The sequence below is a fragment of the Zalophus californianus genome, chromosome 14, assembly GCF_009762305.2.
Source record: "Zalophus californianus isolate mZalCal1 chromosome 14, mZalCal1.pri.v2, whole genome shotgun sequence".
Classification (NCBI taxonomy): domain Eukaryota; kingdom Metazoa; phylum Chordata; class Mammalia; order Carnivora; family Otariidae; genus Zalophus; species Zalophus californianus.
Genome location: NC_045608.1, coordinates 18,682,290 through 18,697,096, shown reverse-complemented (window position 1 = coordinate 18,697,096; position 14,807 = coordinate 18,682,290). Strand labels below are relative to the sequence as shown.

Here is a 14,807-nt window from a genome sequence, read left to right as displayed (position 1 = left end):
CTTTGGTAGTTGTCAAAAATAGAAATATCTGCCTGGAGGCCATTTTTGGCCTCAGAGATCACAATAAGGTGCTTGTTTTTCTTTTTCTTTCTTTTTTTTTTTAAGATGTGCAAACCCATTCAAAAGCGTTACAGTCTGATTTTTTTAAGACATGAGAGAATGATGCAGAGTTTAATCATTAGTTCACTCTTTCAGTGTAAATCAGAATTGATCTAGAGAATTTATGTTTTTTGAATTGTTCAGTGTTCTACTAAAATCTCTGGTTACATACATGTGCAAGACACTTTAATTTATAATTTTGCATTGTAGTGATTAAACCCATGCCTTTTCCTCTTGTTTTCTCCTCTTGTTCATCTGTCGCTTACGCTCATCCTAAGTAGACCAGCAGCCTGCGCAGACACATTCAGGCTTTGCCCTGGTGCCTTGAGCCGGGCGAGCTGCCCACAGCCCCTGACCTTGCCTCAGCCTGGTTCCTCCCCTGGGCCTCCAGCCCCACTCCCTGCCTGTCTCTCTCTCTCATACATGCACACACGCACGCATGGTCACACAGCTCAGGAGTACTACATATTATGCACAAAAGCCTTTTTTGAGGAAAGATAACAGCTTGAAGTTGTGAACATGGACTCCCCCGAGCGAGGAGGATGACGACTTTCTCATTAATCTGCATGTGCTTGCTTTTGTGGTTCACTGGGGACTGCCTGAAGTATTCCGTACTGAGTGAGTGTTTGGGAGGTGTCCTTAGGAAAATTGTCTTCTGTGTAGCAGGGGAATTACATTTCTGGCTCAAAATGAAAACTGTGAGCAAAAAACTCTCAGGTGTGATTCTCTGTTAACATGTTATTAATGGACATATTGATTCAAGTAAGATTTATGCCTGAGACAGTGGTTGCCATAGACATAACCTTTTTCCCTGAGTATGTGACCAGATGGGTTGTTGCCCCTTCATACACAGGCGAAGTGACTCCCTCTGCCTTGGCCTTTTTGTTACCATGTGGAGTATGGTTTTAATTGCTCACAAAGGTAGAAGTCAGGATTGCCCATTTGAAGGTATTTTGGGATAATATAAAAACCACTTTCTTGAGATACAGTGATTTAATTAAAATGTAGTAGCCAGGCTTAATTAAAATAGTTTTGAGACTAGATTTCTTACAAAGATGAAATACAGGGTTGCTTATTATGACAGTGTTTAAGCAGAACCCAACTTTATGACTTAAAGAATGGAGAAAGAATTTTACTCGAGGGCTTTAAGTGCAAAGCTGGATGCCGAACAAGATTTCATTCCTGTCTTGGAAGGGAAAGTTTAAAACATAGCCAACATGGGTGCTTGTGGAAGGCCACACCTGTGTATTCACACCATATTTCCTACCATGCCACAAATAGGCTGCTAGTAAGCTTTCTCATATCCCATTTCCCCCCTGGGCTCTGTGGGTCAGTTGTCCTAAAACCAGAACCCAGGCCTGGTGGCAGCGTGCTCGCCAAGAACTGTTGCTCAGTCCCATCTTCAGTGTGTCTCTGTCTCTTGACCTCGTAACACATACTAAGGGCGGAAGCCTAATATTTTGAAGGTGCAGAGAACCAGCCCCATATGCTGCACATCACAGTGCCAAGAATAGGAAGCCTGAGTGAAGCCCTAGTCTCCGTTCCTGCGGTTTTCCTCACCTAAGAAGTCAGAGTCACCAGTCACGAATGAAAAGAGGCCTGCTCTAAAGGAAGGTGTGAGACTGTTGTGTCTCTGATAGCAGGAGAGGCCTGTGGTGTGGTGTTGAGGGGCCCAGGCTCGGGTGCTGGACAGTTGGGTGTGTGCTCGGCTCTCTCACCAGCTGTGGGAACTTGGACACTCGTCCTCTTCTCCAGGCCTCAGTTTCCCCTTTTGGAAAATGGGAACAGAGCTCTCACTCCATCAGTGCTCCTGAAGCCTCAGCTCTCTACTGTCATCTCGGGGGCCCTGAGGATGCCAGGTGGCCTGGAGGAAAGGGCGAGGACAGGCAGAGTCCATGCACTTTGTCTTCTCAGAGCTCATTAAGCAAGCATAGAAAGTGCTGGTTGTACTCCGAGCCTTTGGTTACAAGCAGAGTCACGGTGGCTTCATGAGAAAGTGCGTAAGTGATCAAGTACGAGCGTGGACCTCAGTGTTTTCTCTTTACCCAAAGTAAAGCTTTTTGATTCCCCAGCAGTTGAGATGCATTTGAATAGAAGGAATTGAGAGAGGTCCATCGGTTTTAACCAACATGTGCGTGTCGAGATATAGGCTCCAGTTCTAATTTTAAGGACTTTTTTTCAGTCCTGTATTTTTAAGTTCTGTGGCCTCTGTGTGGAAGTCCTTGCTTCTCTCTCAAGAAATGAGAAAGATGAAGCACATGAGAACCAAATGACCCACTGGAAGAGGTATGAGTGTTGTCATAGACTGGCTGGCTGGCTGTGGCTTCCCCTGGCTAGTCCACGTTCCATACCTGGAGACTGTTTGTAGCAGATTGAATGAACTTTCAGGAAAGGATGGGGACCCTGCTCCTGTTGGCGTGGCATCCGCAGTGGGCTGGTGGCAGCCTCAGCCCCTTCCCTGGGGGAATATAAATGGAGCGCATTCTGGCCCCTGAGTACTCTCCATCTCTGCAGTACTTTGTACTTTTGCTGTCTTTGAATAACTTCTTCAATATTCTTGCAGCTATATCCCGTGCTCAGAGAGGATACACGTAGCTGTTACTGAAATGGCAGCATTATTCCCCAAAGTAAGTCGCTTCCTACTTACTTGGTTCAGATCCTTTTAAATGAACTGAAAGAAATTTTTTCAGGACCCTTGATATTATATTAACCTTTTTTTAGCACAAGTTTTAAATATGCAGTCATAGAGGACATGGAAATCACTTTGTCCTACATGAATATCGGTGGGGTTTTTTTGTTGTTTTTTAAAGATTTATTTATTCGAGAGAGAGTGCATACGCATGTGCATGAGAGTGGGGGAGGAGGGGCAAAGGGAGAGAATCTCAAGCAGACTCCCCACTGAGTGAGGAGCCTGACTCGAGGCTCCATCCCAGGACCCATCAGATCATGACCTGAGCTGAAACCAAAAGTCAGATGCCTAACCAACTGAACCACCCAGGCACCCCTATGAATATTGGTTTTAATAAGACAAGAATGTGTGAGCCCAGTGCTAAAAGGCAAAGCATTAATAGAATAAAATTGTATCTGGAATATTTCATCCAAGTGGGTTACTACTGTTTTTCAAAAACCACCTCAGAGTAGGATATCCTACTAAAATGACACTGCGTACACTTTGACCTTTGACCGAGCACTTTGGGCATCTCTCACGCTGTGGGCCGCACAGCTTGCCGTGTCCTGAGCACCCCCACTGAGAAAGGGCACGACGAAACTGCCGTGCACCGTGGAACAGCTTGAGCTGTCCTCACAAGAACTCTTGTCCCTGCTCTTGGGTGTCCACCGCGCAGCTCACGCAGACAACTGTGTTCTTCTGTTCAGAAACCCAAGTCTGACACGGTGAGGACTTCCCTGCGCTTGCTGACATCCAGTGCCTACCGACTCCAGTCAGAGTGCAAGAAGACCCTCCCCGGGGACCCTGGCCCACCCACAGACATCCAGCTGGTCACGCAGCAGGTCATCCAGTGCGCGTACGACATCGCCAAGGCCGCCAAGCAGCTGGTCACCATCACCACCAAAGAGAACAACAACTGAGCAGCTCAGTGCCGGCCCTTGCATTTTCTAGGCTTTTTAAAGTCCACTTTCAAATTGAGATGTGGAATTCTGCCACTTTTTACAGAAACAAACATTTATTGAAAGTTTAAAACTTTTTTTAAAAAACTCAGTATTATTTTTGCATGTTTTCTAACAAATTTTCAACTGTTAATTTAACCCACTTGCCTTATTTTGTGCCTGTTTGCCAGTTTCCTCTCTGATGTTCTGTTGTGCTGTTGAGTTGACGGTCATAGTCATCCAAATGCATAGTTCCATTGTTTCAAGTTTGTTAGAACTTTTCCATCCCTTTGAAACTGCCTGTTTAGGGTTAAAATTATGAGATTTTTAGTGAAATATTTTCTGGAGAGATTTGGGTTAAAAAAAAAAAATCCACCTCATCTGTTCCCTAGCAAGCATTGTGCAATAAGTGAATTTTCCAGCCCTAGTGCAAAAATCTCTTAAGTTTGGGGTGTCTCCAAACATGGATATAGAGAAAGGACTATGCCCCTCTCTAAAAGTAGTATAACTATCTCTCTTGGAAGGAAACAATGAACTGCTCCATTGCTTTTAACTGTTTTATCTTGTTAGATGTTCTTTTATTTGATGTTTCGGTCTGGATCCTCTGTGTCTTTTACCATTATCCTGAGGTCTCCGTGGTGCCAGATAAGCACTCATCCCCCACGTCACGTGTCATTTGGCCCTATCCAGGTAGGAGCGGGGCCACGTTATCACGCATGGCTCAGTGCTCCACCTTCCTGCGGAAACCAGATGTGTCATTCCAGATGTGTGGCAAAGAGGAGTCACAAGCCCTAACTAATTCTGTGCCACCCCATTCAGATATCACTGCCATAAACCGTGGGAAGAGAAATCACCTCCTCCCTGACGTGGTAATGTATCTCTCTCCCAGACCTCGGTTTCTCTAACCACTTAAAGCTTCCTCACACGGCCTCACACGGTTTGGCACATCTCATCACCTTTAAGGACTTCTTATAAGGTAAGGCTTACACAGTCATCTGAGTATGATTTCTCCTCCATTACCTTGCTGGTACTTAAAAATTAGAGCTTATCTTTCACGAATTCCTCAGAGAGTACTCTAGCTGACTGCCAGCTATCCCAAAACTACAAAAGTACAGGTTTAAGTTCTGGAACATACTGACATTGGTTTTTAAACTACTAAAAAGACCTTTCTTGCTCTGAATGCTAAAGCCTATCCCTGTCCCTGCTTCTTACACAGTTTTGTGGACCAGAGGGGCCAGGCAGCACCGATGGAGATGAATGAAGTGGGCCAGGTACAGAGCAGGGCCAGAGGACCGTGGGGGAGAAGTGGCACACCCAGTAGGGACAGCAGCTCCCCAGTTCCACCCAGGCTGCCTTGTGGAAAAGAGGGCCCGGGGTTGGCAGAGCTTTGTTGTTTTTAAGAGACGCCAGAAATACGGATATTTTTTGTGCCATTTTTCTGTTTATAAACGGCAAAAAAACCTTGTCACGGCACATGTGTGGGTGAACTGTGGCCTCGAGGCTGCAGCCCACAGTCTCTGCCTGGGGCTCCTGTCAGCCGCAGCAGGAAGGCCACACCTGCCTTACTGCCGAGGCTTACCTGTACCCTGGCCACCCCTAACCTGTGTCAGGTCGCTTTTAGTCCCCATCTTACCCATATATTGTCCCATAGTGCTCATTCATACACGTGAGGAAGTCAAAGTAATCACAGTTGCCTAAATATGTGTTAAATAAGCCTGTATTTTCACAGAACTGTTTGACTCACAAACATCTTTATAGCTTGACCGGATGCTGTTGTGAAGGAAGCACCGTGATGGTGTTTGGTTTACTAAGTCCTGGTGTGTGGATGCTTTTGCTGGATTTTGCTACACTGAGTAGCGTGGGGAAAGGGTCCACATCTCCAAAAGACTCATCCACTTGTCTGCACAATCCTAAGTGCCATGTTCCTGTTGGATGCTGAGGGGATGCCTTCTACCTTAAATTCAAGCACCATCTGATAACCTTGTCTGCATGCCACACGTACTTACTAAGCTGTCCTTCCTCCTCTTTCTTGCAAACACCTGCCCTCCTGTTGGGCCCGTGCAGGGGCCTCAGGAAAGGCCCAGTGGCCATCTTGAGTTGGTGCCTCGGCCTCCCAGGGAGGACAGGCTTCTAAATGAATCGTCTGCAGGGGGTGCAGCAGCGTCCTCTCTGGAACACTCAAGGACGAGTGACAGAGGACCTTGTCTCTGTGCCCCTAGAGAAAGTCAAGGAGTGTGGGGACCAGAGAGCACCCCCAATTTTAAGAGCACCACAGACGTTTGCTCTGAGAACCCACAGTGCCAACACTCGAGAGAGAAGTTCTGGATGGAGTGGGATGCCTCCCTCTGCTGCCCTGCACATTTCCTCCACCTTTTCTGAGACCAGGTCCCATTGGCAAGTGGCACCTTGTCTGGATGGCCGTTCACCACCTTTTGCACATGTGTTCCATAGCCTTGCACTAATGCCCACGTTCTCTAAAGTCATTTTTTACTCTTAGTTCTCCAGTCTCCCCCTGTCCCCACGCCACAAGCTGATAGGATGGAGGTGCACTTTATGAAACTGACACTTGCCGAAGGAGACCGCTCCACCCCAAAGCTCCTTTAGCTGAAGTTCTCTGCCTCGGAACGCAAATAGTTCTTATTTGCCAAAGAACAGGGAATCGGGCCCAAAGATCAAATACGGCATTTCATACAATTGGAACCACAGACGCACACCTCGGGAGCTGTTGTCCCGTTCCTCCAATGACTGAAGCTGCAGAACCAAGAGCAAGATGAGTGTGTGTCTGTCCACAGCGGCTGTGAGCTCTCCAATCCTAGATTGTTCCTTCTGTCTCTGTCCCCATGAAAGTCACCCTAGTTTTTATGAAAGAAGATGCTGCATAGGAAAAACGAAATGCCTTTTGTTCAAATGTGTTCTACCCACGTCACCCATTATTCTGTACCTTTTGTGTCTATTGTACATTCTACCCCTGTAATTATTGTACAACCCTGTAAGCATTGTAAAATCGTTTTGGAATTTGTGCCTGCTAGTTATGCAATAAACAGGCTCTATAGTGTGTCTTTGTGGTAATTCTGTGTTTCCTGGCAATTAGGTGGTGTTAGCAGATTCTCTGTCAAAGTTTCAAGAATGTTTTCCTCCCATAAGGTAATTTTTAATGAGACAGTAGTGAATGTCTCCACTCCTGGTGTCTATCTTGTCAGTTTACAGGAATGATGACCTTTTTCCTCCTGCTTATTAGCAGGTAGCTCTCTCAAAAGAAATTACACATCACTCCACTCCATTCTCCACTCCATTGATCTTACGATGTGTTCACTCCTAAAGTTTAATTTTTCAAATTCAGTGACAGCCAGCCAGGCCCGGTACCCTCACCTCCTCTACCAGGTGAGGGGGTCATGGGGTTAGTCTCTTAAGGCCACCAGTCTTCTTTCGGAGCCAGGCCCGTTGTGCAGGTTCCCATAGGGACGGTGGGATATACCTGGGTTCATCGGGGCCACCCTCAGTCCCCAACAATTGTTCTCTAGGGGTGACTTGGGGCTCTTTTCTCAGAAGAAGGAGCAGGGCCTTGCCATCGCAGGTGCCTTCCCAAGCAACAAGGCTGGGGGACATGGAGCGTCCTCCCTGTGTGAGCCAGCTTGTCTGAGGCCCCAGACGCATCAGCTCACACCCAGAGGTTCTTCCGAGGCCAGGGGTTCTCGCGGGCGCCAGCATCGCAGCCCTGGGAGGGCTCGCTGGAACGCAGCCTCCCACTCCAACCACAGCCAGGCTCCCGGGCTCCCGGAGTCCGCGGCCCCCACTCTGCTGTAGGCCATTGCACCCCCCACCAGGCACCTCCTGGCCGTCTGCTTTTCAACATGTTTTTATAATTACCATTACAGCTAACTTGTATCAACTGTTGACTCTGCTAGGCGCTGTGCTGGGGTCTGTACCAGTATTAACTCCTACAATCCGGTGTCCCTGTGCAGCAGGCGTGGCTCCACGGCGGGGATGAGGAAGTTCACTCCCTGGGCACTTAACGCTGAGGAGAGGCATGTGAGTTATTAGTAGGCCAGTTTGTCTTCCTCTTAATCGGCCCGGTTGGGTTTTCCCGCCCCTGGCAGTCCAGGACCGCGGAGTCTCATACAGTGTGGCCCCATTGGAGGTGAAACCAGGGGTGACCATGTTCCCCCAGGGTCTGGGTCAGACATCAGAGGGGGGCCCGGGCATGATGTGAGACTACGTGGGTAAATGGGGCACAGTCAGTTTGTGACCCTTAAGACAGGCCCCCCAAGCAGGGCTGTCTCACCCTTGAGCCCCGGGCGCCGGGACCCCGCCAGTGTTTGCCAAATGACTCCTGGGAAGACTGTCCGCTGGCTCCCAAGGACCACGAGCAGCGCTCTCTCACCCATGGGACTGCGTAGGGGTGGCCTCACCACAGGGACAGCTCGGCAACCACCCAAGGGTGACCCGCTGCCCAGGAGGCTGGCATGCAGGAGTGTCGGGGAGCCGGGCCCTCTGGCCCACAGATGCCAGGCGGAGAACACTGTGGTCTATGTCTGCCAGCCGGCCACCCCACCAAAAGCCAGGGCCGCACGAGGTGGGATGGACTCCCTCACTGCTTTACGGGGGCATGGTCAGCTCACCACAGAGCAGGTCCCCAGGGAGGGCTGCTGGGGCTGAGGAAAGGCACGTGCGAACCTTGCTCCTTCCCACCTCACCACCACCTTCCCTCCCGCCCAGGCTCTTGCCACACAAACTTCCTGACTGCACTCCCTTTCCAGACCCCAGAGATGGGAACATCTCTGCCCCATTTCCCCCAAATGCAGCTTCTCTCCAAGGACCCACCTCTCCTCCAAAATCCCTCTTCTCACCCCTTCTAGCACCTCCCCTCTTTTGGGACTCCTCTTTCACTTCTCTTCCCTCCCAGCACCCCCTCCCCCACTCTTGTAGCGGGGACCTCTGTGTCCTGCCCTCCCCCTCAACCAGCTCTGCACCCATCCCCCTCAGAACCCCACCCCCAGCCATAGCCTTTTGTTGGGGCTGAGTCCTGCAAGCCCCATCTGGCTCATGGGCCTGGAACTCTTTATGGACAGGGAAGATTTGAAGTCTAACTTGGACCCCCACTTTGACCCTGGATCTAAGGTTGGCCTGAGTCTCCCCTTGCAGCACACTTGCTATCTGCTTCCCTCTTCCAGCCCTCCCCTTCCCATGCCCCGGCCCTTTCCACCCTTCCCCACTGCACCCCCCGCTACTCCTTTATGAATGGAGGGGCTAGGTGAATACTAGCACATACTGTGGGCAGCCACCACGCTGGGTACCATTTCATAAAGTAGGAACTGAAACTACCCCCTGTTTTACAGATGAGGAAACTGAGGCTCAGACCTCAAAGCCCAGTTGGTGATGGTGCAGGAAGTTAGAGGACGGGGCCTGTGCTTTTAATCACGGGGCTCTAATGGCACAGTGGGCCATCCGAGGAAGGTGGCTGGAGGGACAGGCAGGTGGCAGAGCTTCTGGAAGCAGAAGAGGATGAAGGCCAGCCATGAGCTTGGCAGAGGTTAAGGTGGGAGGGAGACGTGGAGCAGGCTCTGCGGCCCTGCTCTCCTGCCACTCCTCCTGCCTGGGAGTGGCGGAGCAGGAAGGCCAATGCTTCTGTCTGTGTGGTCCCCTGCCCGCCTGGGCAGGCTTAGAGGAATGGGGTCTCGGTGGCTGCATGTGTGTTTAGTCTCTCCACTCCTTACTTTTGCCACAAATATTTCCAATCTTTTCGGTCTGTTTCAAATTGAGACTCTTGGTAACTTCTGCTCAAGTAAGACTGATCTGTGAGGGGAGGACATTACCCATTTCACCAGTTTCAGTGACTCAGGGACCTCACAGATTCCACGTGGCATGGGGACACCCCGTCAGCCCTTCTGGAAGGAGCAGCCCTGGACCTGCCGCTAGAAGCAAGAGGGCTCCAGGGCCCAGCACAGGGTGGAGGGGTGTCCACTCATCCCCAGTATAGGGGGAGAGCTCCCCACAGAGGGTGGAAGCTGGAATCTGACCTGCTTCTGCCAGTTATAACAAGATGAAATCCTACCCAAGTCCAACGACAGAGACAAGGGCGTAGGCAGGTTGTTTCCCCAGGGAAGGGAGGCCCCCTCTTTGCAGGAAAACAGGTCCATTTGGGCTTTGCGCTTTCTGTATTTACCTTATCACATCCACACATATGGCCATTCTCCACATTTCACAGATGAAGAACTGGGCCCAAAGAGGGGTCACCTGGGCTCTACATGGTAGAGGTGGAGCCTCAGAAAGGGAACCCGCAAGTTTGGGCCACATGGTCCCCTCCTTCACTCCTACACTTCTCTTTGCCACGGCCTCCCATGTGAACTCTAAATTCAGAAATAGGTCTGCCATGTCCGCATAGAATTCTACAGTGACCACCTGTGTAGCCACAACCCAGGCAAGAAAGAGAACACTGCCTTTCCCCCCAGGAGTCCCCATGGGCCCCTCCTTCTCCTAGACTTCAGTGCTCACTGCTTCCTAGCTCTTGGTCCATGCCCTGTGTGTGCCCGGACCTAAGGAAGAGCTCTGTTTTTTGAATGTGTGTAAGTGAACCCTACTGATGTATTCTCTTCTTTCCCTCAACATTGTGAGTCAACTAGGTCAACGTGCGTGCCCTCTGCTTAGATTTTCCATGTTGTGTAGCATTCATGCAGTGTATACACACAATTTGTTTATCTAGTATTTTACTGATGGATGTTATTTTTAGTTGTTGGCTCTTAAAAAAACTCTAAAAGGTGTATCTTTTGGTATGTGTAGGACTATACTTCTGTAGGGGATATATACAGACCTGGGTGTGGAGCCTCCTGGGTTGTAGAGAACGTGCATCTCCAAACCTGTAACATTGTTTTTATTCCTTTTTCCAAAGTGTTGTACCAGCAGAATATGAGATTTCCCATTGTTCTGCATCTTCATGAACAGTGGTGTAAAAGCTGTGTTAATTTTGTCAATCCAGGGGTGCCTGGCTGGCTCAGTCAGTAGAGTGTGACTCTTGATCTCAGAGTTGTGAGTTCAAGCCCCATGTTGGGTGTAGAGATTACTTAAAAATAAAACTTTAAAAATTTTTTTGTCAATCCAATGGGTTTGTGGTGGTATCTCAGTTTCAATATGCATCGCTCTGATTATAATATGGTTGTGTGCTTTTCTGTGTTTATTAGCCATTTAGATTTCCTCTTTTGTGAAGTGCCTGTTGGAGTGTTTACCCATTTTTCCATTAGGTTCTATATTTTATTAGTATTATTCTTCAAAGGAGTTTTAAAAATGTTTTGAACACTAGTCCTTTGTTGACTGTGTTAAAACATCCTTTAACATTCTGTAGCGTGTCTTTTCCTTCTTAGGTGTCTTGAAATAAGTTTTTTTTTTTTAATTTATATTTTTAGAGAGAGCGTGTGAGTGCAGGAGGTGGGGCAAAGGGGGAGGGAGAGGAAGAGGGAAAAAATCCCAAGCAGACTCTGCCCTGAGCAAAGAGCCTGACTCGGGGCTCCATCTCACGAACCAGGAGATCACGACCTGAGCCGAAACTAAGAGTCAGATGCTCAACTGACTGAGCCCCTGAAATAAGTTTGTGGGTTTTTTTTTTAAGATTTTATTTATGTATTTGACACAGAGAGAGACAAGAGAGGGAGCACAAGCAGGGGAAATGGGAGAGGGAGAAGCAGGCCTCCTGCTGAGCAGGGAGCCTGATGCGGGGCTCGATCCTGGGACCCTGGGATCATGACCTGAGCCGAAGGCAGACGCTTAACGATTGAGCCACCCAGGCGCCCTGAAATAAGCTCTTTAAATGCGGTCACATTTATCAACCTTTACCTCATGGTTTGTGTTCCTTGTGTCTTAAGAAACCTCCCCTCGGGAGTCTGCTTCTCCCTCTGACCCTCCCCCCTCTCATGTGCTCGCTTTCTCTCTCATTCTCTCTCTCAAATAAAATCTTAAAAAAAAAAAAAGAAACCTCCCCTCCTCTAGACCATTATGTTTTATTTTGAAATAATCATAGATTCACAAAATAGTTGCAAAAATAGTAGAGGTCCCCTGTGCCCTTTCCCCCAACGATAACTTCTAACAAACTGTAGTACAATATCAAGATGAGGACGCTGATTTTGGCACAATCACAGACCTTATTCAGATGTCACGACTTTATATGCACGTGTGTGTGTGTAGTTCTATGCGGTCGTATCCACATGTAGGTTCCCGTTCCTGTCATACCACAGTGAAGACAGACCTCCCGCATCACCACAGACATCTCCCTTATGCTGCCCCTTGAGAGTCACACCCTGTGCCCTGGCAACCATGAATCTGTTTTCCACCTCTGCAATTTTGTCCTTTCAAGAATGTTATACAAATGGAATCATACAGCACGTGACCTTTTGACACTGCCTTTTTCGTAATACCCCTCCAAGTTGTTCAGTGACCAGGGGCCATCGTAGGACTGTGCCCTCACCAGAAACCCCCACATCCATATTTGGGAAAGAGTCCTTAATTTTCCCTGCTAGAAGGTAGGAAGTATCTCTTTAAGGAACAGGGCAGGGCGCCTGGGTGGCTCAGTCGTTAAGCGTCTGCCTTCAGCTCGGGTCATGATCCCGGGGTCCTGGGATCGAGTTCCGCGGCCTGCTTCTCTCTCTCCCACTCCCCCTGCTTGTGTTTCTGCTCTTGCTATCTCTCTGTCAAATAAATAAAATCTTTGGGGAAAAAAAAAAGGAACAGGGCAGAGTTGTTTAGTTTTGTCAGGTAGTTTTGTTAATTATCTCTAGAATTTGCCTTTTTCATTTTTTAAAAAACATTTTCCCCTTGTTTCAAAGGTTATGTTCTCTGTGTAAAATATAGAAAAGCATCCAAAATGAAAAATAGTCATTATCCCAACTTTTAGAAGTACCAACAGAGTGTTTTGCTTCCTTAAAAGGGGAAATATATAAATATTGCTTTTGGACAACTTTTTTTAATTAAAAAAAATTTTCAGTAATCTCTAGCCCAACATAGGGTTCAAATTCATGACTGAGCCAGCCAGACACCCCACTTTTGGACAACTTTTTAATTTAACACAGCATGAACATTTCTCCAGAATTAAAAAAAACCAAAACATTCCATTTCCTTCTAATTCACTGCATAACATCCCAAATTCAAACAGCCTCCTAGTGTCGGACATCCAGGTTATCAGTTTCTCCTACTGTAAATAATGCTGTGAGAAACATCTTTGTCCCAATCCGATTGTTATTTCCCACCAGGAGGCAGCATGGCACATTCACAAGGCCCCTGGAAGGCCTTCCTGGTAGGCCACAAAAGCATCTGAGTCTTGGTCTAAAAGCAGAGGGACACTGTTGAAGAAGGTAGGAGATGTTCATTTCAGGTGTGTGTTTGTAAAAGATCTCTGACTGCAGGAAGGAGAAGAAAGTGAGGTGGATGGGTGACTTCAGACAGAAGTCCGTGGTAGCCATGAAAGATGGGGCAGAGGGAGCAAAGCAGATGGACTTGGAGGTTGCTGGAGCTCAAAGTCGCAGGACTCAGTGCCCCTAGGCTTATGGCTCCTGTAGCTGGCAGGATGGATGGGGGTGCCATTCACTTATCTGAGAACACTGCAGAAGAGCCAGGTTGTTGCTGTTGTTTTTTTTAATGAAAGAAAGCTTTAGTTTAGTAGGACAGATCATTTGATAGTCTTGGGCTGAGTTGGAGTTGCCTTTGAGATGCATATCAAAGTGGGGATATCAGGGGTGGTGGATATAGAAATCTGGACTAGAGATACAGATCCAGGACGTACTGATGTGGAGATGATGCTGGAAGCTGTAGGCCTGGCTCACATCATGTAGGAAGGGCCTGTGTGGTAAAGAAAAGCCTGGGCCTAAAAGCTGGCACTCCTTGGGTTACAACTGGCAAAGGCCAGAGTGACTGCAAAAGTGCCCAAAGAACCTCATTTGTACTGTCAACCCAGATGGAACAAAAAATATGTTAACTGTAAGCCTATTACATAATGTATATGTTAACTAGAGTAGAATTAGAAAACAGGAAATCAATAGAGAAAAATCATCAAAACCAAAAGATGGTTCTTTAGAAGATCAGTAAAATCAATAAGCCTCTAGCCAGGCTAAGCCAAAAAGAGAGGATACAAATCACTAATATCAGAAATGAAGAGGGGACATCACTACAGGTCCCATGAACATCAAAATCAAAATGACAATAAACGAATATTATGACCACCTCCTTGCCCACAAATTGATAACCTAGAGGAAATGGACCGACTCCTTGAAATACATAACCTGTCAAAATTTACATAAGAAGAAACAATCTGCACAGGCCCATATCTACTTACGAAATTCAATTAATAATTAATAACCTTCCAAAAATAAAGCACCAGGCTGGCCCAGATGGATTCACTGGTGAATTCTACCAAACATTTAGGGAAGAACGTATATCAATTCCCCCTAGGTTTTTTCAGAAGATAAATGCAAAACCCATTCTATGAGGCCAGCATTACCCTAAAGCCAAACCTAGACAAAGACATTACCAGAGAAGAAAACTACACATCAATCTCTCTCATGAACATAAATGCAAAAATCCTCAACAAAATACTGGCAAATTGAATCCAATAGTATATAAAAAGAATTATATACCACAAGTTCGATTTATCCCAGGTATGCAAGACTGGTTCAACATTCAAAAATCAATTATTGTAATCCATCACATCTACAATCTAAAAAAGAAAAATCACATCGTATCAGTAGATGCAGAAAAAACATGTGAAAAAATCCAATACCCATTCATAATAAAAACTCTTAGCAAACTAGGAAGAGAGGGGAACTTCTTCAACTTGATTAAAAAAAAATCTACAAAATCTTACAGCTAATATCGTACATAATGGTGAGAAACTCAAAGCTTTCCCACTAAGGTCAGGTACAAAGCAAAGATGTCCCCTTTCACCATTCCTTTTCAACACAGAAGTTCTAGCTAATGCGACAAGAAAAGGAAGTAAAAGATACAGATCAGGAAGGAAGAAATAAAACCGTCTTTGTTCACAGATGACATGATCAGCTTTATGTAGAAAATCTGAAAGAATTAACCAAAAAAACCCCTGAAACCAATAAGCAATTATAGCAAGGTTA

The 14,807-nt window shown here is 47.1% G+C and overlaps 2 protein-coding genes across 15 annotated transcripts in view; one reads left to right on the top strand and one right to left on the bottom strand.

The window, feature by feature from the left end:
- Positions 1–3,708, top strand: part of GIT2 (GIT ArfGAP 2) — a 46,848-nt gene extending 43,140 nt beyond the window's left edge. For all 14 annotated transcript variants that reach the window (XM_027577599.2, XM_027577594.2, XM_027577602.2 and 11 more), the window contains 2 exons: positions 2,663–2,726; positions 3,475–3,708. In XM_027577599.2, the coding sequence (XP_027433400.2) occupies positions 2,663–2,726; positions 3,475–3,687 (277 nt within the window). In that variant the 3' untranslated portion in view covers positions 3,688–3,708. The remainder of the gene's footprint in view (positions 1–2,662; positions 2,727–3,474) is intronic.
- Positions 3,709–3,914: 206 nt separating this feature from the next.
- Positions 3,915–14,807, bottom strand: part of LOC113913328 (trichoplein keratin filament binding) — a 26,968-nt gene continuing 16,075 nt past the window's right edge. The window contains exon 14 of the transcript XR_003517156.1: positions 3,915–4,005. The gene's annotated coding sequence lies outside the window, so the exon portion shown is untranslated. The remainder of the gene's footprint in view (positions 4,006–14,807) is intronic.